Source organism: Toxorhynchites rutilus, chromosome 3 (genome assembly GCF_029784135.1).
Source record: "Toxorhynchites rutilus septentrionalis strain SRP chromosome 3, ASM2978413v1, whole genome shotgun sequence".
NCBI classification, from domain to species: Eukaryota; Metazoa; Arthropoda; class Insecta; order Diptera; family Culicidae; genus Toxorhynchites; species Toxorhynchites rutilus.
This window is the reverse complement of record NC_073746.1, coordinates 76722605-76745600: the sequence shown is the minus strand read 5'-3', so window position 1 is coordinate 76745600 and position 22996 is coordinate 76722605. Positions and strand designations below refer to the sequence as shown.

Here is a 22996-nt window from a genome sequence, read left to right as displayed (position 1 = left end):
CAGAGGTTTTCAAGGATCTCACGCGATTGCTTGGTGTACATCATATACGTACCACTGCATACCACCCACAGTCAAACGGAATTATCGAAAGATTTCACCGAACTCTAAAAGCATCCCTCATGTGTGCCGGTGGGCGGAATTGGCATGATCGGCTTCCTTTAGTACTACTAGGACTTCGCTCCGCTTACCGAGAAGACTTAAAATGTTCATCTGCAGAGTTGGTGTACGGTCAAGCCCTCAGAATTCCGGGAGAATTCTACGACCATCCAACAACAATCGTTCAGAGCTATCAAGTTTTCTGCACAAGACATTCAGCTAGTTAAATGCACCAGTTCCGATCCACCATGCGAAAGAAAAAGCGTTTGTACACCAAAAATTGAAAGATTGTAGCCATGTCTTTTTGCGAGTAGATTCGGTAAAGAAGCCGCTCCAACAACCATATGAGCGACCTTACGAGGTTTTAAAAAAAATGGAAAATTTTCGAAATCGCAATTCGAAGAAACAAGCATATCGTATCCATCGACCGTGTAAAACCCGCGTTCATATGCGATGGAAGCATCTCGCGTCATCCCCAGGACGACACTAAAACCGTAGTTACACAATCAGGACACAGAGTTCGTTTCTGAGTGTAACTGGAGGGGCATATGTGGTGACCCTATTCAATAAGTCGCCCTAGTACCTGGTAGTCAGTTTAAAAGTATCGTCACGTATGTAAACATATGTACAGAAATAAAGTTAAATTGAATTGATTTATTTCGTCGCGTTATTTGCTCCTCGTCATTTCCGACCCACATTTTCTTTCAAATTTAAATATAACACATTTTTGTTTTGTTCATTGTTTTTTTATTTTATTTTTGATATACACAAATATCTAAAAATCAGGTTTACCTAGTTTTCATTGAAAACAAATAAAATACACGGTCCATTTCATGTGTTTATTTACTTTAGTGAAAACTCTAAAATAATCGAGTGTTAGTGAACCCAAGCGCTGTAGAATTCGTATATAAGTTATTCTACTATTTTGAGATCGATCATGGAAACCAACTCGCTAATAATCCCAATTTCTACTACCCTCCGTAGTAGGTTTACACTCAAAACGAAAAGAAGAAAAAAAATTTTTTTCTTATATATATTTTATATATTTTCTTATATTCGAATTCTACAAGCTAAAAATGCTACCATTGCAGCAATCGGGATGATGGCATTTATCGTCCTTCGACTGTGAATAATGAAAAAAAAATCAGTTAAAAAGATTCGCTTTCTATCTAAAGGCACTTACTATACGAAGAGAGATCAATTTCGTCCGGTAGCTCAGTGATGTTAACATCGAATCGGTCCTGCACCTCGTTCAAAATTTTTGCATCGGTTTCGTCGGAAACGAAAGTGATTGCCAGACCCTTGGTACCGAAACGGCCTGCCCGTGCCACCCGATGCAAATAAGTATCGGAATCCTCAGGCATGTCGTAGTTGAAAACAATGTTCACTCGTTCGATATCCATACCGCGTCCAAACAGGTTAGTGGCTACGAGAATGCGTTTCTGAAAATCCTTGAACTGCTGGTAGCGGGAAAGACGCTCCTCCTGGACCATACCACGGTGAATTCCGATTGCGGGGAAGTTTTGTTCCGTCAACAGTTGCGCCAATGCCATACAGCGCTGAACAGACTTGACAAAGATGACAACCTACAAAGAAGAAAAAGGTGATGAAAATTACTGATACTGATCCCTTCAAACCACTATTATCGATCAATTATATCATACCTGATTGAATTCGAGAACATCTAGCAGTTCAAAAAGTTTCTTATTTTTCTCATTCTCCTTTAGCTTGACATAATGCTGTTGCAATCCGTGAAGTGTCAGCTTAGTTTCATCATCGACATACACTTCCATAGGCTAATCGGTAAATAAAATAACATAAAAATAACATTTTAATTTTAGACACCTCTGTGCGTTGGCTGAACATTTTTTCATCGGAAAGCTCTTTCTTTCTGGAGGGGGAAACTACACGGAACAACTGGTAACTCTGCACCGGTCAAAAAGTCGATTGGTGTCGTGGGAAAGTTTTTTTTCGTTTGCTCTTGCGCACACTCTGGGATCGCAAGTGTGCCACATAAGACCCGGTGTGGTTAACTTTTATGCTCAAAAACAATATGAACACAGCGAAAATGTTTTCGATGATCTGAAACGAGATAAGACCTATTGCGGTTATGAAAATACAGACTAGTTACATACGGATATGGCTCTGGAGGTCTGCAATCTCGCCGATTTGATCGTGACGCATCTGTACTTCGCATCGTATCCCTCTATAGACAAGGATCGCGCTTCACCATCAGATTCACCCACAGAACTCGATAACGCTGCTCGCTAGCTTGCACTGGAACTGGACTCAGCTTCGATCTTCGGTTCGGCCAGTAGATTATTTTAGCTTGGTTATTATTAGGTGTTTGCACAATTAGTGGGTTGATAACTATTATAGAATCCTAAATTCGAATATTAACGGGTTGGTGATGTATTAACTGTTTTCAGATTTGAAGGAATCTACTGGCCATTTTCTCCATTTCCTGTGGTGTTCCTCCATTGCTAACATACAAACCTTACTGCACCGAGCATCGGACACAGTATTCGTTTGCAAGATATTGGCGACAATGCCATCACGCGTAGTATTGGCAGGTTATGTTCCCATTTAAGATTCAACTATTATCGGTGTGTTTGGATTTACGTTCAGGTAACTGGTTTGGACATCTCCCAATGGCCATTTTTAACATGTTGACAATGTATTAACATTTTGCACGTTTTAAATGGATGATTTCCGAAAAGCTCACGATCCCAGCGGTACGAGAAACGTTTCCCATCAACACAAAAACTTTCGAGGTTAACTTTAGAGCTAGCTGAACAGCTACTACTGGCGATACGGGAAACGGCAGTAGTAGTAGTGGTGGTAGAGGTAGTAGTAGTAGAATAGATTTTAATTACATCTTGCATGAACTTCTTGCACACTGGACGTATCTCCTTGCTGAGTGTGGCGGAGAACATCATGACTTGTTTTCCGTGTGGAGTGTTTCTAAAAATCTCCTGTACATCCCGACGCATATCTGCAATAGAGTAACAAGGCGGTGGTTAGTATTATTCACTTGGCATTATGAAAAATGTTGACGTTCAGTTACTAATCAGCAAAATATTACAAATCGTTCACTAGAAGAAACTCAGATGTCCCTATCTACAAAATGGTGTAAGCTTCATCATTTGCAAATGTATTTTTTATAAAATCTTCAATGCTTACCTAGTTGCTCTAGCATTTTATCGCACTCATCGAGGATAAAGTGCTTCAGATGCTTGAGATTCAGCTTCTTGTTTCGGATAAGCGCCAAAACACGACCAGGCGTTCCAACGATGATATGCGGGTTAGTTGATTTTAGCACTTCTTCATCTTTCTGAATAGGTAATCCTCCGAAAAATACTGCCACCTTAATGCTAGGCATGTATTTAGAAAACCGCTCATATTCCTTGCTGATTTGGAAAGCCAACTCGCGCGTGTGGCACATTACCAAAACGTAGGGCACACTTTCAGTTGGTTCGAGCTGCTGCAGTGTGGCGAGCACAAAAACCGCTGTCTTTCCCATACCAGATTTCGCCTGGCAGAGAATGTCCATACCTAATACAGCCTGTGGGATGCATTCGTGTTGAACTGGAAAAAAAGGATTGTTGAAAAATGCGGCTAGCGACTTAATATTTCGAAATGTTGCGAAAGTATATCAGTAAAATTGATAAATCAATCATTCATTGAATCAGTTGTCCCTATCTACAAATGGTAAATTTTTCATCATGATAAAATCTAACAACATAACGCCAGATTGTACGAAATATGAATCATCCGAATGCTTACCTTCGGAGGGATGCTCGAAACCACAATCAACAATAGCACGCAATATTTCCGGCTTCAGGAGGAAATCCCGGAAACCGGAACTGTGAATTGAGACGTATGTTCCTTTTACATCCTTTTTCGGCTGTTCTGCCGGCTCGACAGTCACTTGCTCGGTCTGATCCTCATCCTCGTAGTCCAAAAGATCATCATTGTCAGCCATTTTGTTTTATTGATACTGCAAAAAAAAATAACGGCATAAAACGAAATAAGCGGTGTGATTGAATAGTCTATTTGCCTGTAAGTTATATCTGCACTTAGTGCAGTTACCAGAATTATGAAATATGTAAAACACACGCAAATTGAAAAGATACCGGATTCAAAGACCGCCATTTTGAAATATCTCACAATTGACGAATGCACAAATTCGTAAACTTATGCGTTCGTAATCTTCCCCACCACTTTTAATAGCGAAATCGTGTTTTAAGTAGTTAAGACTAAACAACACGAACACTTTAACTGTAAAATTTCAATAAAACAAAAACTCACCAAGGAACAAGCAGTGGATAAAACAACGCGGTCGTCACTAGTTGAAAGAACAAACGGGAATGAGCAAACTGCTCAACGGCAACGTACGCAGCAAAACTAAAGCACAGTGCACACCAGAGGATCTTGACAAATATTACATGGATATAATAATCTTGCGTCAGTCGATGAATCCACTGGGCACTCAGAGAAATCGTTTGTTCGGTTCATTTTGACTGGATTGCTCACGTCATTTTTTTTCTACTAATTTAAAATTATTTATTCTTCCTTCTTATGCGAGGAATCTGTGAACGTTAATGCTTCCTTCTTATCAGTTAAAACCAGTATCAGTAAAAACGACAGCGTGGGGCGATTGGTGGCAATACATCTGCCTCCAAGATTGGAATGTTCTTCGTCGTGGCAAACCTCTTGAATCCCACAAATTCTCCAATCTTTTTAGTATTGCAAATATTAAGGTTTTTTTATGTCGTCTTGAACATATGTATATTTATTTGCCACGCTGAATGCATCTATTCTCTTCATATTCATTCATCAGATCAACAGATAACCGCTGTGCGATAGTTGGAATTAAGGTTTATAACTTCGAGCATCGTGCACAAATTTCGTAACGCTATAACTGCGGAATCATTGCTTTGTTTTGTTTATTGATTTTAAATGGCATGCACCAAACACGAACACAACGGGTCGTCCCCCTACTATGCTGTGATTGTGTACCTAAGTTGTGCCGGTGAATGAGACACGTTTTGTTCCTTGCCTTGCTTTCTCACGAACACTATGCGCCTGGAGCTATGCAATCATTCCGCATCGATACACAACGAGTGAGGTTCGATGATGTACGTTCTGGCACAGTCAAAATGCTCAATTGTTTAACTATTACCATTATTTGTATTATATGTCAAAAAAACTGGATGAGTATTTCGTATAATGATATACGAGGGCGGTTCGATAAGTACTTAGCCTCATCGCCCGATGGTGTCAGTATCGCAAGAGAGATTACTTATCGTGTAGTACATTCTCGTAAATGGCTACTGTCAAAATTTCAGCCAAATCGGACTCGTACATTTGTTTTGACCGTGTGTGGAAGCGGGCGTGTCCGGGGATTTAAGAAAAATGGAAAAATGGAAATTCCACCGTCATCACGGCCAAATTGGTCGAATTGCACTACGAACTGCTGCCCCATCCACCATATTCTCCAGATTTGGCCCCGTGCGACTTTTTGTGTTTCCAAACTTAAAAAAGTCACTCGCCGGGCAGAAATTTTAGTCGAATGAGAAGGTCATCGTCATTTTCTAAAAATTTTGTTTTTTTTGTAGGCTAAGTACTTATCGGACTGCTTTCATATAGTATTGTATGATAATAACTGTTTCATATGCATTCGAAATCTTTTGATTTTTCATCACAATCTAGGCCTATGCCAAAAGCATAGTTTTAATGCTGAAATATATTTCTTCGTGTCTTTGTTATCCGCAGTATCCTTACCGCCTAATTCCGCAGATAATCGGGGCTATACTGCACGGAAAAAATCGTAGACGATAGTGAAAGGTTTTCTTAGATCTCCTGAATGTTTCTCGAATAATTGAGGTCCAAAATGTCCGTTTGCTCTCGTGTTAATCATCATCGTGTAACGCAGCTATACTCAACCTGCGACCTACCGCAATCTTCTGATTGACTCATCTACTGTTACTTCATTTTAAACCATTTTGTATGTGTGACATTAACGGGAACCTAAGAAATCATTCCCTTATTTTTTTAGGTAAGACTAAAGGCGCGTCCACATTATTCCGAATGATACCGATCGGCCTGTACCAGGTGGCATATTCGATTCGAAGCCGAAGCCCCATTGGATGTATGAAGCCGTCACGAACACACGAAGCACAATGTCGTCAACGCTAATTTACTTCGTTTTGTTTTGGTTCGACTTTCTCGAACCGAACCCACTTGTTTCGGGTTGGGTTCGGTTTGTTTCGAGTCGGGTTTCGGCACGTCGGCAAGCCCGGGTGGTACGTCCACACTTAGTCGGCTTTACCAGGCGGCCAAGGCCGCTCGGCGTAATGTGGACGCGTTTCAAGACTGTTTTATGTAATAGAAATACTAAATGCAGCATTCGTTCTGCGGACAATGTGAATAGAAAAATATTGCAAATTAGGCTTCACCCGTTTCTTTATTCATCGAGCATTAACAAGCCATTCGCGATCTAACAGCATTCACCATTCATCAGTCATTCATCTAGCCACCATACATTGAGGGTTTCCAAATGGCCATTCTCAAGGCCAAAAGTTTAGTTCAATTTTTCAAATCGCCCTATTCCATGGTTAGAGGCGAATGAATTGAGAAATTTTGAAGCTTTTACAATTGAAACCATGATCATCACAGTCTCGTTTCAGCAAGAAGACAACAGTCTTTCTCAATAGTGATCGGGATGTTCGTTACCTTTTGACCCAAGAACTTGGTTGCTTCGAAAGCAAATTATTGAAATCGAAATCGTGCGTTCCGTGGATTGGCAATAAGGATAAAAATCTCGTGTAGGGTAAGTGATCTTGGTTTGTCCGATTCAGGGAGTTTTCACGCAACTAGTAAATGCAAATCGATTTTTCTTGATGAAAATTACAAAAAAATTATACGTTTGGGTTTGTTGAAAAGCCCCAAGTCTCTAGTTGCTAATACTACCATAAGGCGTTGAAATTATTCAAATTTTTATGTTTTTTAACGATTTTTCTAAAAGATAAATTATGATCATGGTTTGTCCACCTCTGATCATGGTTTGTCCACCTCTGATCATGGTTTGTCCCAAAAATGATCATGGTTTGTCCGGTTTTAGAAATCACCATTTTTGAATGAAAAAATTCGAATTATCAAGTAGATGTTGCATTTATAATTGTTTGAGTTTACTGTCATAAATTAGGTTTTCTTCAGAATATTGCCTTTTCTTGGGCATTTTCAAAGTTTTCACCTCAACACACTCAACACAGAGGAACTTTATTTCTGCTATATGCGAAGGACACAATAAACAAACAGCAGCGCGCCAAACGAATGCAAAACATTAGTGAATCGGACAACTCATGATCAGAATTGAGATCATTGAAATGCGTTAATTTAATGGTTTAGCTATGTAAATCTGATACAAATGATATGCGAGCATGATGTTTAGAATATTTGTAAGTGTTATAATCCAGAAAAAGTCTGAATACGTGCCAAATAATCATCCGGTGATTGATTAAAAGTTAGCTTAAATGAGGGACGCATTGGCACCAATGGAAGGTGGATTTTATAATCCTTTAAAACATGTGAATCCGAAAAATATACTATAAAACTACTGTAAATCATGAAAAAGACAATTTTATTTATATGTTTTGAAACATTCGAATACCTGATTTGACACAGGTGCGCTGAATTAGGGCAATAAAAAAGTGGACAAACCATGATCATATTTTCGACTGGACAAACCAAAATCATTTACCTTAGTATTCTCGCGAGAACACTCATTTTCAGCGTAAATCAGTTCCGGTGATCCAGATTTATAACCATGGCAATTTTTCACTGATTTATAGTCTGTCACTACTCGTGCGTGTTTAATCGAACTCATCTGGTTCCCGGAATTCAGGATGAAGAGAATGCTTTTTTTTAATACAACCGGTACGGCTACAAACATAAACATTATTGAAATCGCTGCAAGTAGAGGTGTGCAATCCAGCTCATCATGATGAACAGCTCAGATCAGCTCAGCTCATCTAGAAGAGCTGTTCTTTATGAACAGCTCTTCAGCTCAGTTGTCAGAGTCGACATCTGGTTGCGACTTTCAATTTGGTCTATACATTTCCGATATTTTTACTGAGACTTTTCATTATAATATAAAATTGTCTTCAAGAAGAATTTTTTGAGATTTTTTCACCGCCTACAAACAAAGTGTTTTAGACTAATTTAATACACAGATTTTAATTTTCATTCATAATTTGAATTTTAAAAACGTGCTCATTCTGCCTGAAAGTCAATTATTATTTTTGGCGCCCCCTAAAACAAAGCCCAATTCCGTCAACCCGAATATAACAGTTGAAAAGACAAGGAACAAATGAAACTGAACTGATATCATAACACGGAGAGCGAGAGACGGTCAGTTCATTTGAATATTACAGCTCACACACTCTCTTCAATTCTACAGCTCTTTTCTCTCCTTCATCATCATCAAAGTGAGCTGAAGAGCTGTTTGATTTTTTTTTGCGGGCTGTTCCGCGTCAACTCACTTCAAAGAGTCGATTTTTCGGAACAGCTCATGAGCGGATGGCACATCTCTAGCTGCAAGAGAATCCCACGAACCAGTTGAGTGATTTATGGCTCTATTCAAACTTTCCTGAATGGTCATGAGTGCGTGCGTGAGTGGTAAAATCGGAGAAAAAATTAAGTTTGCTAAGTATCCGTGTATCTTATCAATCACGCAAAAAAAAATCTTCGTCGAACAAATAACTGTTAAAAAGGTTTTTTTTATAAAACTACCCACATTCCGTTTTGCCTGCCAAGATCGGGTCGATGAAATGTCAACAATCGACCTCAAATGCTGCCACCTTGCAATCGAGTTATCGACCTTTCATATGCATTCATCGAACAACTTGACGCCACTTTTTCGCCAACATGTGCAAGGAGTCGACCTGCTTGCAGCGCTGCTTCCAGCACTGCTTGCTGCTTGTTTGTATTGGTTTGTTATTGAAAATGAAAAGGAAATACATTGATCGATTTTAAACATTTTATTGAAAAAAAATAATAAAAATCCATGTATAATAAAAATAAGGTATAGAATGGAATCGGTGCATCCGGGTTGTCTGGATTGACGATTCAAATCCGACTGAGTACATTGATGAATACCTCCTTGCCCTTGATGACACAGATATGTGGCTGAGGAGGATTCTTCAATGTGCGTGAAGCACGGGATCTCCGATGGGGAAAATTGCTCGAAATACTATCGATGGCCAGGTCCTGCTGCTGTTGCTGTTGATGCTGTTCCCCGGAATAGCACCCTGGACTTAAAGGATACTGCCGCGGGAAAGCTGATGCTGTTGGCTGGTGTGACAAGTGGAAATAAGCAATGTGGTGATGAGGGAAATCATCTTTCTCATTCGCCGATTGATTGAGTCGGATGTATTCATAGCTGAAACAAAATAAAATGATTAGTAAGTGAAAAGCAGAAATAAATTCCCTACTCACCAGTTGTATGATTCGGATAAAAATGCGAACATTAAAATATCATGCGATTACGTTCGCTAACCTCGCCTATTTTCATTCTACTATACTACGGAATCAGTGCATTCGGGTTCCTCCGGGGTGGTAATTCAGCTGAGCAAGTTGATAAATACCTCCTTGTCGTTGAGTTTTCGTGTCTGAAGAGGATTTTTGAATGTGCGCGAAGAACGGAACCTCTAATGGGGAAAGTTCTTCGCAATACCATACCATGGTCAAATTCTGCTGCTGCTGCTGCTGTTAATGCTGTCCCCCGGCATTGCCAATAGGGGTTGGAGGTTACTGCTGCAGGAAAACGGATGTTGTTGGCTGCTGTGATAGAAGTGGAAATCCGCACTGTGGTGATGGGAGAAATCATCTTTCTCACTTACTGATTGATGGAAGCAAACGAGTCGAATGTATTCATAGCTGGTAAGACAAGATAAAATAATTAATAATTAAAAAGCTGAAATATATTTCATACTCACCAGTTGTATGATCCATTTGTTTTTGTTTGAGATGACAGTTTAGCGGAGTGGAAAAAAGAACCACCAGTGATGCCATTTGGTTTGTTTAATTATTCAGTATTTTCGCCTAACGAACTATCCGCGTTGGCGATATTGGGGAATAGGCATGACAGTATGGATTTGCAGAAGGAATGAATACACTTTTAAAATGAAAATTATGAATGAACATGATTTTTCCTTAATCAAATTAGTACTCTATGTAAGTGAAAACCACCATTGCCTGCAAGTGGTGAAAAAACGTCATAAAAAATATGTTTTGAGATAATTTTATATTATAATGACAAGTTTTTTTGAGAATATCTGAACGTCTATAGAAAATAATTCAAATTAGGGTCATGACAACGTACTTTAAGTAGAAAAAATTATGCCAAGAAAAAAATTTCATACAAATGTTAGCAAATATAAACTGATTCGGGCCGACTAATATGATACCCACAATCCAATCGACGAAAAAAACATCGACCTAACAACGACCGTAACGCTGTTACCTATTCACGATGACGACGATTAGGTATCGACATCTGGATACGGCATTAGTTTGTATGAGGCAAACTATTCTCTATCATATTAGTCGGCCCGAATCAGTTTATATTTGCTAAAATTTGTATGAAATTTTTTTCTTGGCATAATTTTTTCTACTTAAAGTACGTTGTCATGAACCTAATTTGAATTATTTTCTATAGACGTTCAGATATTCTCAAACAAACTTGTCATTATACATTCAGCTCGCGCAGTCCGAAGACATCGGTCGCAAATTTGTTCGCGTCTATCATATAGTGGAGATTATACCGTTATCAGTGGCTGGTGAAGTTATTTCGCCCTAACGGGGTTCTCTTTATTGCGCGAGTGAGAAGAGCAGCAATCACAACCAGCGTGAGGAAGAAGTTCTCCACCGCGGGCGCGGTGCGTGTGCCGTATCATCGCTGTGTGTGCTTTATCATCGTCATCGATTCCATCATCGTGTGGTGGTGCGATTTACCGTTGCAGCTGTACCGAGCGATTGCCACGCGGTTCGATTGGGACACCGTTTCATTTCATTCGCATTGGTGTGCGATTTAGGTATAATATATATATTAGGTTTAGGAAGATAGAAGAATTCAAAATTATATTATTTCATATCTGCCGTAATGGCAGAAGGTCAAGTTGAAATGGAGATTGAAACTACTGTTTCCTCCTCACTAGCTACAACGGGGGCTGGGAAGTCGCTCAAACGCGTTCCCCCCTCAGAAGATGTCTCTTCAGAGAAAGAGTTAATTAACCTCAACAAGCCCCCCTCAAGAAAATTGGCAAACTTTTCCTCTTCGCCCCCTCCATCTCCCGCTTCCGTTCAACTCCCGAACTTGCCTCCTAGTCCTACTGATCCCGCTCCCGCTCAACAATCGACCTCGTCCTCCCCCTCAGTTGTTTCCTCTCCTCGTGTCAAGGTCTATCCAGACGATGCACCTGGAGCTGGTCCATGGGTTGTTTTTTTCCGGCTCAAACCTAAAGGAAAATCTATTAATGTCATTCAGGTTTCGAAAGATCTGGCAAGATTTTATTCCTCCGTGGTCGAAATCTCTAAGGTTAGGCCGAACAAACTGCGTGTTGTCGTGAGTGATCGGTAACACGCAAATGCAATTGTGATCGACGAGAGGTTCACCCTAGAGTATCGTGTCTACGTGCCCTCCCATGACGTAGAAATCTCTGGGGTGGTAACTGAAACGGGTCTGACGTGCCAATTGATAAAAGAAGGAGTTGGTAAATTCAAAAGACTCCCTTTGGTGGGCGTTAAAATTTTGGACAGTCGCCAACTAGGTAAAGTATCCCAAGAAGAGGGAAAAACGAAATTCACGCCGTCAGACTCGTTTCGAGTAACTTTTGCTGGTTCGGCCCTCCCTGAACCTGAACCTCCCTGTCATGGTGGACAAATTGAGACTGCCTGTGCGACTCTTCGTGCCAAAGCCCATGACTTGCAACAAATGCAAGTCAGTTGGTCACACTTCAGATTATTGTGCCAACAAGGAGCGCTGTGCAACTTGCGGAGAGCAACATGTGGGGGAATCCTGCAGTGCGACTGAGCATAAGTGTCCATATTGCGGGAGATCCCCACACGTGCTCTCAGCTTGTGAAACTTACAAGAGTCGCTGGGAGAAACAGAAGCGCTCTTTGAAGGAACGCTCAAAACGCACTTTTGCGGATATTTTAAAGGGCGCTTCTCCACTTGCCCAACAACAATCAATCAACACTCAAAATGTCTTCGCCACGTTGCCCGTTGACGAAATGGAAGCGGACACAGCTAACGGGGGCACACCGTTCATTTTCCAAGGGAATCCCCGGCGCAAAAATGTGACCACTCCCAAAGTTCAAGGACAAGCCCCACCGGTTATACCCCCTGTTAGCATGTCTAAAAAATCGAGTGCAGCGGACAAGCAAAATCAGGTTCCTCCTGGTTTCCGTGGGAATGGTTCACCTTTGAACGGCTCAGAACTCGAGGGGACATCAAAAACCCCAACTGTCCTTGTTTTTCCGTCTAGTTCAACTTCCCAATCGGGATTTATAAAGTTGACTGACCTTGTGGATCAAATCTTCACGTGTTTTAACGTTTCCGACTCCATCAGAACCATTGTCATCTCAATGCTTCCAGTGTTAAAGACAATTTTGCAGCAATTGATGCAAACATGGCCCCTTCTTGCAATGATTATCTCGCTTGATGTCTAATTTAAATAGAGAGGTCGGAGATATCACTGTTTTACAGTGGAATTGTCGTAGTCTTATCTCTAAATTGGATACTTTCAAATTTCTAATTCATAAATTCAATTGTGATATTTTTGCTCTGTCCGAAACCTGGCTCTCTTCTCAAAATGATCTCTCTTTCCACGATTTTAATATAATACGCTTGGACCGCGATGACAGATACGGAGGGGTACTATTGGGGATTAATAAGTGCCACCCATTTTTTAGAATTGAACTTCCACCTATTGGAGGGATCGAAGCTGTTGCTTGTCATGCAAACATCAGAGGCAAAGACCTCTGTATTGTCAGTTTGTATTGGCCTCCGAGAGCTGCGGTTAGCCGCAAGCAACTTGTTGGCATGTGCTCACTCCTTCCTGAGCCACGATTGATCTTGGGAGACTTCAACTCTCACGGAACTGCCTGGGGGGAACAGTACGACGACAATCGTTCATCGTTGATATATGACCTTTGTAACAGCTTCAATATGACCGTTTTGAATACTGGGGAAACAACACGTGTACCTAAACCTCCTGCTAACCCAAGTGCTCTTGACCTCTCGCTTTGCTCGAATTCACTATCGTTAGATTGCAAGTGGAATGTAATCCAGGACCCCAACGGTAGTGATCACTTGCCAATCAAAATTTCCATCACCATTGGGTCGAATTCTTCTGAATCTATAAACATGGCATATGACCTCACAAGACACATTGACTGGAAAAAATATGCGGACGCGATTGATCTAGCCATCAATTCCAGAGATGGTTTGCCTCCATTGGAGGAGTATAACTTCATTTCTCGTTTGATCTATGACAGCGCGGTTCGCGCTCAAACGAAACCCATCCCAGGCTCCACTATTCGTCGAAGGCCTCCCAATCCATGGTGGGATAGCCAATGTTCCAAGCTTTATCAGGATAAATCGAACGCATTTAAAGCTTTTCGAAAACGTGGAACCATTGAGAATTTTCAAACGTATTTGGACCTTGAAAATCAATTTAAAAACTTGATCAAAGGGAAAAAGCGTGCTTATTGGCGAACTTTCGTGGGAGGTTTGTCACGAGAAACGTCAATGAAAAAATTATGGAAAGTGGCTCGAAACATGAGAAATCGCTCTTCATCGAATGAAAGCGAAGAATATTCACATCGATGGATTTTTAAATTTGCACGGAAAGTTTGTCCCGATTCCGTTCCTGTGCAAAAAATTGTTCGAGATATACCACAAGATAGGTGCGATCTTGATTCCGAGTTTTCGATGGTAGAATTCTCTCTTGCTCTCCTTTCTTGTAACAATTCGGCTCCAGGAACAGATAGAATTAAGTTCAACTTGCTGAAAAACCTCCCTGATGTGGCGAAACATCGCTTGTTGAATTTATTCAATCGGTTTCTGGAGCATAATGTTGTTCCAGATGATTGGAGACAAGTGCGAATTATAGCTATTCAAAAACCCGGAAAACCCGCGTCCGACTTCAATTCGTACCGCCCAATAGCAATGCTGTCTTGTATACGGAAATTGTTGGAGAAAATGATCTTGTTTCGCCTTGATCGTTGGGTTGAAACGAATGGCTTACTCTCAGATACACAATATGGGTTCCGCAGGGGCAAGGGGACGAATGATTGTCTTGCGTTGCTTTCTTCAGAAATTCAAATGGCTTACGCCGAAAAAAAACAAATGGCTTCAGTATTCTTGGACATAAAGGGGGCCTTTGATTCTGTTTCAATAGAGGTTTTGTCAGACAAATTACACTCTCGGGGTCTACCGCCTCTATTGAATAATATGTTATATAACTTGCTTTGTGAGAAACATTTGAATTTTTCTCATGGAGATTCGGCAGTAAGTCGGGTCTCTTACATGGGCCTCCCTCAGGGCTCATGTTTAAGCCCCCTTTTGTACAACTTCTATGTAAGCGACATTGACAATTGCCTTACACAAAATTGCAGCTTAAGACAACTTGCAGATGATGGAGTAGTGTCTGTCGTAGGATCAAAAGAATCCGACCTGCAAGAACCCTTACAAGATACATTGAACAATTTTTCAACCTGGGCCATTGGGCTAGGGATCGAATTCTCCACGGAGAAAACAGAGATGGTGGTTTTTTCTAGGAAGCATAGACCAGCAAAACCAAAGCTTCAACTTTTGGGTAAACCAATCACTCATGCTATGTCATTCAAGTATTTTGGGGTCTGGTTCGACTCCAAATGTACTTGGGGGGCCCATATTAGGTATCTGAGTAAAAAATGCCAACAAAGAATAAACTTTCTCCGTACAATTACCGGCACCTGGTGGGGAGCCCATCCAGAAGATCTTATAATGTTGTATCGAACAACTATTCTCTCAGTGATGGAGTATGGCAGTTTCTGTTTTCAATCAGCTGCCAAAACAAACCTCATTAAACTCGAGCGAATTCAGTATCTTTGTCTCCGTATCGCGTTGGGATGTATGCCCTCAACGCATACCATGAGTCTCGAGGTTTTGGCAGGCCTACTCCCACTAAAAGATCGCTTCAATTTATTATCTCTTCGGTTCTTCATCCGGTGTAAGGTCATGAACCCATTGGTGATCGGAAATTTTGAGCAGCTGATCGGGCTAAATTTTCATTCTGGATTCATGACTTCATATCATGAATTCATCTCCATGCAGGTTGATCCTTCTTCGTATATTCCCAACCGTGTTTGTTTTCCTGACTACATCAATTCCTCTGTACATTTTGATCTGTTCATGAAGGAGAAAATCCATGGAATTCCAGATTATCATCGATCGGGGATCGTTCCTACGATCTTCAATGCAAAGTATGGGCGTATCAATTGTGATAATATGTACTTTACTGATGGGTCCTCTATGAATGAGTCCACAGGATTTGGAGTGTTCAACGAATTTTTTAGCACCTCACACAGTCTTCAGAATCCTTGCTCAGTGTATATTGCTGAATTGGCAGCGATACACTGGGCGCTGGACAGCGTCGCCTCACGACCTGTTGAACACTATTACATTGTAACGGATAGTCTTAGCTCTGTCGAAGCTATCCGTTCAGTGAGGCCGGAAAAGCACTCGCCGTACTTCCTTGAGAGAATACGAGAAATTTTGAGTGCTTTAACCAGACGCTGTTATGTCATTACCTTTGTCTGGGTCCCCTCACATTGCTCAATTCCGGGTAATGAGAGGGCTGACTCATTGGCAAAGGTAGGTGCAATTGAAGGCGATATTTATCAGCGTCAAATCGCCTTCAATGAATTTTATTCTTTAGTCCGTAAAAATACCATCGTTAAATGGCAACGTAAGTGGAACGAAGATGAATTGGGTCGGTGGCTTCACTCGATTATCCCTAAGGTTAGCCTCAAACCATGGTTCAAAAGTCTGGACTTGAGTCGGGACTTTATTCGCACCTTCTCTCGACTCATGTCCAATCACTGTTCGTTAGACGCGCTACTCTTTCGTTTTAATCTTGCCGATGGCAATATCTGTGCTTGTGGCCAAGGTTACCACGACATCGAACACGTTATTTGGTCGTGCGAGGTGTATCTTGTTGCCAGATCGAATTTAGAAAACTCTCTTCGGGCCAGAGGAAGACAGCCCAATGTGCCGGTGAGAGATGTGTTGGCTCGGTTAGACCTTGATTACATGTCCCAAATATACGTCTTCTTAAAAGTTATCGATCTTCGTGTGTGATTGTCCTTATATCCTTATATTTTCCTTTTCCTTTTCCTTCGCGAGAAATTAAATCCCTTCTTACTAACAATAGAATAAGGTGAAATGTAAATACATGTTAGATATAAGATAGGCTTAAGAATTGAGTATGATGAATGTGAGTGTGAACATTGTCAACATATCCTTATATCCCTTCCTTTTCCTGAAAAAAATGTCACCCTTCTAAACTCGAGCAAACCGCGAGTAATCGGTTCTCTACTTCATTAACACTAGAATTAATGAAAAATGATTATATATACTTGTAACAATACAGATAGGAGTTCGGCTCCTTTAAACTTATGTAACTGAGCCTGTAAAAATAAACGATTTAATAAAAAAAAAAAACTTGTCATTATAATATAAAATAATCTCAAAATTTTCACTTACATAGAGTACTATTTTGATTAAGGAAAAATCATGTTCATTCATAATTTTCATTTTAAAAGTGTATTCATTCCTTCTGCAAATCCATACTGTCATGCCTATTCCCCAATATCGTCAACGCGGATAGTTCGTTAGTCGAAAATACTGAATAATTAAACAAACCAAATGGCATCACTGGTGGTTCTTTTTTCCACTCCGCTAAACTGTCATCTCAAACAAAAACAAATGGATCATACAACTGGTGAGTATGAAATATATTTCGGCTTTTTAATTATTAATTATTTTATCTTGTCTTATCAGCTATGAATACATTCGACTCGTTTGCTTCCATCAATCGGTAAGTGAGAAAGATGATTTCTCCCATCACCACAGTGCGGATTTCCACTTCTATCACAGCAGCCAACAACATCCGTTTTCCTGCAGCAGTAACCTCTGTGTGGACGCCAGAGTGCATATTGGCAGCACTGTCAGCTATAAGTATCTCGCCATACTCGTTCATCCCATCATTCGTATATACCTCGATTACAGCAACCTTGCACCTCGGCCTGACAGCTCATCTGAGTACGCCACACTCACAATCGCCCTCTTCCTTGTTCCAGCCACAGCAGAAGCAAGATACGTTTCCGCGTTCCGAGGCAAAATGGTGTACTTCACGGAGCCCGGTAATTTACATTGGCGATCCTGCCAGGAGCAGGAATTTCCTGCAGCACGGCTATTTGTGTTCGTCATAGCCAATTGACCATTTGGCCGGTTATTGTGGCGTGGTGTTGGGACGAAAAAGCTAAATATATTTCGAAAAAAAAACAAATGTGTGGAGGTGAAAATGAACATGGCTGTATTGCAGGTTAGACATTGTGATTGTTGTAGTGTAGCCGGGTCTGAAAAAGGTTGAACACGAGTGTTTTTTTTCTCACTTTTCGTTTTTTTGTTGAATAAAGGGAAAGTGTTGTGTGAGGAATCGAGGAATCACCCAACGCGCTCTGAGAAGTCGAATCACTCTTTCGTTACAGTTGGTATGTCGAAAGGGGCGATGCTTGGTGCTATACGACTGAATGTGGGTAACGTGCGTGTGTATGTGCATCTAGTATATGCACGCGAGGTGGGATGATACTGTGAAGCCTAACAGACGATACCGGCAAGTTCATTATAGCTTATGGCGCCACACAAGTGTGAAGTAATGAACTTTTTATATATGATTGGGCTTGTGGAAGGGATCGGAATTAGGTAATATTAAAAGCGGATCGTGACGACCGCGCTAGATGTAATAAAAAGTGGATCGCGACGACCACGCTAGGTACTATTAAAAGCGGATCGTGACGACCGCGCTAGGTACTATAAAAAGCGGATCGCGACGACCGCGCTAGGTACTATTAAAAGCGGATCGTGACGACCGCGCTAGGTGCTATGAAAAGCGGATCGTGACGACCGCGCTAGATGTCATAAAAAGCGGATCGTGACGACCGCGCTAGGTACTATTAAAAGCGGATCGTGACGACCGCGCTAGGTACTATTTAAAGCGGATCGTGACGACCGCGCTAGGTATTATTAAAAGCGGATCGTGACGACCGCGCTATGTTCAATTTAAAACGGAACGTAACGACCGTGCCACAATTGATTGAAGGGGCTCGTGATAATCGAGAATTTAATTTCTTTCAAAATTGCGTCGAAATAAATGGGAATTATGAAAACAATAACCATTTATGAAGAAATCCCACTATTAGAGCAGCTATCCATGCTGCTTCATAAGAGGACGGCATGAAATGTCGAAAATAAAGATAAAACTGAAGAAAAAATCTTTCATCTATTCCCCAGGTTCCGTTTTTTTTAGAAAGGGGGGAGGATGTGTGGACGCCAGAGTGCATATTGGCAGCACTGTCAGCTATAAGTATCTCGCCATACTCGTTCATCCCACCATTCGTATATACCTCGATTACAGCAACCTTGCACCTCGGCCTGACAGCTCATCTGAGTACGCCACACTCACAATCGCCCTCTTCCTTGTTCCAACCACAGCAGAAGTAAGATACGTTTCCGCGTACCGAGGCAAAATGGTGTACTTCACGGAGCCCGGTAATTTACAACCTCCAACCCCTGTTGGCAATGCCGGGGGACAGCATCAACAGCAGCAGCAGCAGAATTTGACCATGGTATGGTATTGCGAAGAACTTTCCCCAATAGAGGTTCCGTGCTTCGCGCACATTCAAAAATCCTCTTCAGACACGAAAACTCAACGACAAGGAGGTATTTATCAACTTGCTCAGCTGAATTACCACCCCGGAGGAACCCGAATGCACTGATTCCGTTGTATAGTAGAATGAAAATAGGCGAAGTAAGCGAACGTATTCGCATGATATTTTAATGTTCGCATTTTTATCCGGATCATACAACTGGTGAGTAGGGAATTCATTTCTACTTTTCACTTACTAATCATTTTATTTTGTTTCAGCTATGAATACATCCGACTCAATCAATCGGCGAATGAGAAAGATGATTTCCCTTATCACCACATTGCTTATTTCCACTTCTGTCACACCAGCCAACAGCATCAGCTTTCCCGCTGCAGTATCCTTTAAGTCCAGGGTGCTATTCCGGGGAACAGCATCAACAGCAACCGCAGCAGGACCTGGCCATCGATAGTATTTCGAGCAATTTTCCCCATCGGAGATCCCGTGCTTCACGCACATTGAAGAATCCTCCTCAGCCACATATCTGTGTCATCAAGGGCAAGGAGGTATTCATCAAAGTACTCAGTCGGATTTGAATAATAATAAATATGTTTAAAATCGATCAATGTATTTCCTTTTCATTTTCAACAACAAACCAATACAAACAAGCAGCAAGCAGTGCTGAAAGCAGCGCTGCAAGCAGGTCGACGCCTTGCACATGTTGGCGAAAAAGTGGCGTCAAGTTGTTCGATGAATGCATATGAAAGGTCGATAACTCGATTGCAAGGTGGCAGCATTTGAGGTCGATTGTTGACATTTCATCGACCCGATCTTGGCAGGCAAAACGGAATGTGGGTAGGTTTATTGTAATTGATTGGCTCAGAATGCAAGGGGTGTAAGTGACTTGATCGATTTCTCTTCATCAACTTTTTATTTAGTTAATAACTCAACTGCAAAAACGTTCCAATTTAAGTTTGCTATACAATCCGATAGGAGAGGTTCTGACCTATCTTCCACATTGTCAAATACAGCTGGAAATGTATTTGCAGCTAAGTTATGACCAAAAGATAGAGTCGATGTAGAGAAATCGATCAAATCACTTACACCCCTTTCATTCTAAGCCCCTCAATTATGCTCTAGAATCTGTTTTAATTCGAATTGCACAACTCATTGATTTTGTAAACCTATTAAGGCGCGTCCACATTATGCCGAATGATGCCGATCGGTCTGTACCAGGCGGCATATTCGGTTCATTATGTAATGTGGACGCCCCATCGGGTGCACGAAGCCGAAGCCCCATCGGATGCACGAAGCCGTCACAAACACACGAAGCACAATGTCGTCAACGCTAATTTATTTCGTTTTGTTTTGGTTCGACTTTCTCGAACCGGACCCACTTGTTTCGGGTTGGGTTCGGTTTGATTCGAGTCAGTTTTCGGCACGTCGGTAAACCCGGGCGGTATGTCCACATTTAGTCGGCTTTAAGTGCGATTCACATACAATATCCTCGTCACGTTCACGTTCACTTTCCGTCCCGTCACGTTGCGTCAATTATTCTTCCAAGTTGTTCTTATGCAAACATTCACAAGTCGAAGTTGCCGTTGCCGGTGTATGTGAATGTTTGCATAAGAACAACTTGGAAGAATAATTGACATCGGCCCGGGTTTGCCGACGTGCCGAAAACCGACTCGAATCAAACCGAACCCAACCCGAAACAAGTGGGTCCGGTTCGAGAAAGTCGAACCAAAACAAAACGAAATAAATTAGCGTTGACGACATTGTGCTTCGTGTGTTTGTGACGGCTTCGTGCATCCGATGGGGCTTCGGCTTCGTGCACCCGATGGGGCGTCCACATTACATAATGAACCGAATATGCCGCCTGGTACAGACCGATCGGCATCATTCGGCATAATGTGGACGCGCCTTAAGAGGTTTACAAAATCAATGAGTTGTGCAATTCGAATTAAAACAGATTCTAGAGCATAATTGAGGGGCTTAGAATGAAAGGGGTGTAAGTGATTTGATCGATTTCTCTACATCGACTCTATCTTTTGGTTATAACTGAGCTGCAAATACATTCCCAGCTGTATTTGACAATGTGGAAGATAGGTCAGAACCTCTCCTATCGGATTGTATAGCAAACTTAAATTGGAACGTTTTTGCAGTTGAGTTATTACCCACAATCAAATCGACGAAAAAAACATCGACCTAACAACGACCGTAACGCTGTTACCTATTCACGTTGACGACGATTAGGTATCGACATCTGGATACGGCATTAGTTTGTATGAGGCAAACTATTCTCTATCATATTAGTCGGCCCGAATCAGTTTATATTTGCTAAAATTTGTATGAAATTTTTTTCTTGGCATAATTTTTTCTACTTAAAGTACGTTGTCATGACCCTAATTTGAATTATTTTCTATAGACGTTCAGATATTCTCAAAAAAACTTGTCATTATAATATAAAATTATCTCAAAACATATTTTTTATTACGTTTTTTCACCACTTGCAGGCAATGGTGATTTTCACTTACATAGAGTACTAATTTGATTAAGGAAAAATCTTGTTCATTCATAATTTTCATTTTAAAAGTGTATTGATTCCTTCTGCAAATCCATACTGCCATGCCTATTACCCAATATCGTCAACGCGGATAGTTCGTTAGTCGAAAATACTGAATAATTAAACAAACCAAATGGCATCACTGGTGGTTCTTTTTTCCACTCCGCTAAACTGTCATCTCAAACAAAAACAAATGGATCATACAACTGGTGAGTATGAAATATATTTCGGCTTTTTAATTATTAATTATTTTATCTTATCAGCTATGAATACATTCGACTCGTTTGCTTCCATCAATCGGTAAGTGAGAAAGATGATTTCTCCCATCAGTGCGAATTTCCACTTCTATCACAGCAGCCAACAACATCCGTTTTCCTGCAGCAGTAACCTATAACCCCTGTTGGCAATGCCGGGGGACAGCATCAACAGCAGCAGCAGCAGAATTTGACCATGGTATGGTATTGCGAAGAACTTTCCCCATTAGAGGTTCCGTGCTTCGCGCACATTCAAAATCCTCTTCAGACACGAAAACTCAACAACAAGGAGGTATTTATCAACTTGCTCAGCTGAATTACCACCCGGAGGAACCCGAATGCACTGATTCCGTTGTATAGTAGAATGAAAATAGGCGAGGTAAGCGAACGTAATCGCATGATATTTTAATAGTTCGCATTTTTATCCGGATCATACAACTGGTGAGTAGGGAATTCATTTCTGCTTTTCACTTACTAATCATTTTATTTTGTTTCAGCTATGAATACATCCGACTCAATCAATCGGCGAGTGAGAAAGATGATTTCCCTCATCACCACATTGCTTATTTCCACTTCTGTCACGCCAGCCAACAGCATCAGCTTTCCCGCAGCAGTATCCTTTAAGTCCAGGGTGCTATTCCGGGGAACAGCATCATCAGTAACAGCAGCAGGACCTGGCCATCGATAGTATTTCGAGCAATTTTCCCCATCGGAGATCCCGTGCTTCACGCACATTGAAGAAACCTCCTCAGCCACATATGTGTGTCAAGGAGAAAAAGGAGCTGGATTCGAATCGTCAATCCAGACAACCCGAATGCACCGATTGCATTATATATCTTGTTTATATTTTATATGCATTTTGTGTTTTTTTGAATAAAATGATTAAAATCGATCAATGTTTTTCCTTTTCATGTTTCATAACAAACCAATACAAACAAGAGACGATCAGTGTTGGAAGCAGCGTTACATGCAGGTCGACGCCTTGCACATGTTGGCAAAAAAGTGGCGTCAAGTTGTTCGATGAATGCATATGAATGCATCGATAAATCGATTGCAAGGTGGCAGCATTTGAGGTCGATTGTTGACATTGCATCGACCCG

At 41.1% G+C, this 22996-nt stretch overlaps 3 protein-coding genes and 1 long non-coding RNA gene across 6 annotated transcripts; 2 read left to right on the top strand and 2 right to left on the bottom strand.

The window, feature by feature from the left end:
* Positions 1-914: 914 nt before the first annotated feature.
* LOC129778909 (ATP-dependent RNA helicase WM6) lies at positions 915-4514 on the bottom strand. The gene is made up of 7 exons (XM_055786089.1): positions 4408-4514; positions 3883-4096; positions 3280-3684; positions 2973-3091; positions 1761-1892; positions 1280-1682; positions 915-1219 (listed from the first exon to the last, which is right to left on the bottom strand). The coding sequence occupies exons 2-7, from the start codon at positions 4079-4081 to the stop codon at positions 1206-1208; spliced, it is 1272 nt and encodes a 423-aa protein (XP_055642064.1). The 5' UTR covers positions 4082-4096; positions 4408-4514; the 3' UTR covers positions 915-1205.
* A 4654-nt stretch (positions 4515-9168) lies between these two features.
* LOC129778997 (uncharacterized) lies at positions 9169-10211 on the bottom strand. The gene is made up of 3 exons (XM_055786226.1): positions 10098-10211; positions 9598-10038; positions 9169-9541 (listed from the first exon to the last, which is right to left on the bottom strand). Exons 2-3 carry the CDS (start codon positions 9627-9629, stop codon positions 9229-9231), a joined length of 345 nt encoding a protein of 114 aa, XP_055642201.1. The 5' UTR covers positions 9630-10038; positions 10098-10211; the 3' UTR covers positions 9169-9228.
* Positions 10212-17185: 6974 nt separating this feature from the next.
* Positions 17186-19659, top strand: LOC129779292 (uncharacterized). The gene is made up of 3 exons (XM_055786690.1): positions 17186-17573; positions 18724-19152; positions 19358-19659. Exons 1-3 carry the CDS (start codon positions 17552-17554, stop codon positions 19546-19548), a joined length of 642 nt encoding a protein of 213 aa, XP_055642665.1. The 5' UTR covers positions 17186-17551; the 3' UTR covers positions 19549-19659.
* A 2161-nt stretch (positions 19660-21820) lies between these two features.
* On the top strand, positions 21821-22788 carry LOC129778703 (uncharacterized). Of its 3 annotated transcripts, XR_008743482.1 has the most exons (4): positions 21821-21851; positions 21906-21942; positions 22024-22337; positions 22394-22788. It is a non-coding gene; the product is annotated as an uncharacterized LOC129778703 (long non-coding RNA). The 3 variants fall into 3 exon arrangements; XR_008743481.1 differs by lacking the exon at positions 21821-21851 and having other exon boundaries at positions 21905-21942; positions 21997-22337; XR_008743480.1 differs by lacking the exons at positions 21821-21851; positions 21906-21942 and having other exon boundaries at positions 21949-22337.
* The last annotated feature ends 208 nt before the right edge of the window (positions 22789-22996 follow it).

Coding starts and splice junctions, on each gene's coding strand:
- LOC129778909 (XM_055786089.1), bottom strand. CDS start 4,081: ATGGCTGACAATGATGATCTTTTGGACTACGAGGATGAGGATCAGACC. Junction 1,893..2,972: donor GCAAGAAGTTCATGCAAGAT/GTAATTAAAATC, acceptor TTTACCGATTAG/CCTATGGAAGTGTATGTCGA. Junction 1,683..1,760: donor ATGTTCTCGAATTCAATCAG/GTATGATATAAT, acceptor TCTTCTTTGTAG/GTTGTCATCTTTGTCAAGTC.
- LOC129779292 (XM_055786690.1), top strand. CDS start 17,552: ATGGTGTACTTCACGGAGCCCG. Junction 17,574..18,723: donor GGTGTACTTCACGGAGCCCG/GTAATTTACATT, acceptor TCTATTCCCCAG/GTTCCGTTTTTTTTAGAAAG. Junction 19,153..19,357: donor GAAAACTCAACGACAAGGAG/GTATTTATCAAC, acceptor ATTTTGTTTCAG/CTATGAATACATCCGACTCA.
- LOC129778997 (XM_055786226.1), bottom strand. CDS start 9,629: ATGTTCGCATTTTTATCCGAATCATACAACTG. Junction 9,542..9,597: donor TTATCCGAATCATACAACTG/GTGAGTAGGGAA, acceptor ATTTTGTTTCAG/CTATGAATACATCCGACTCA.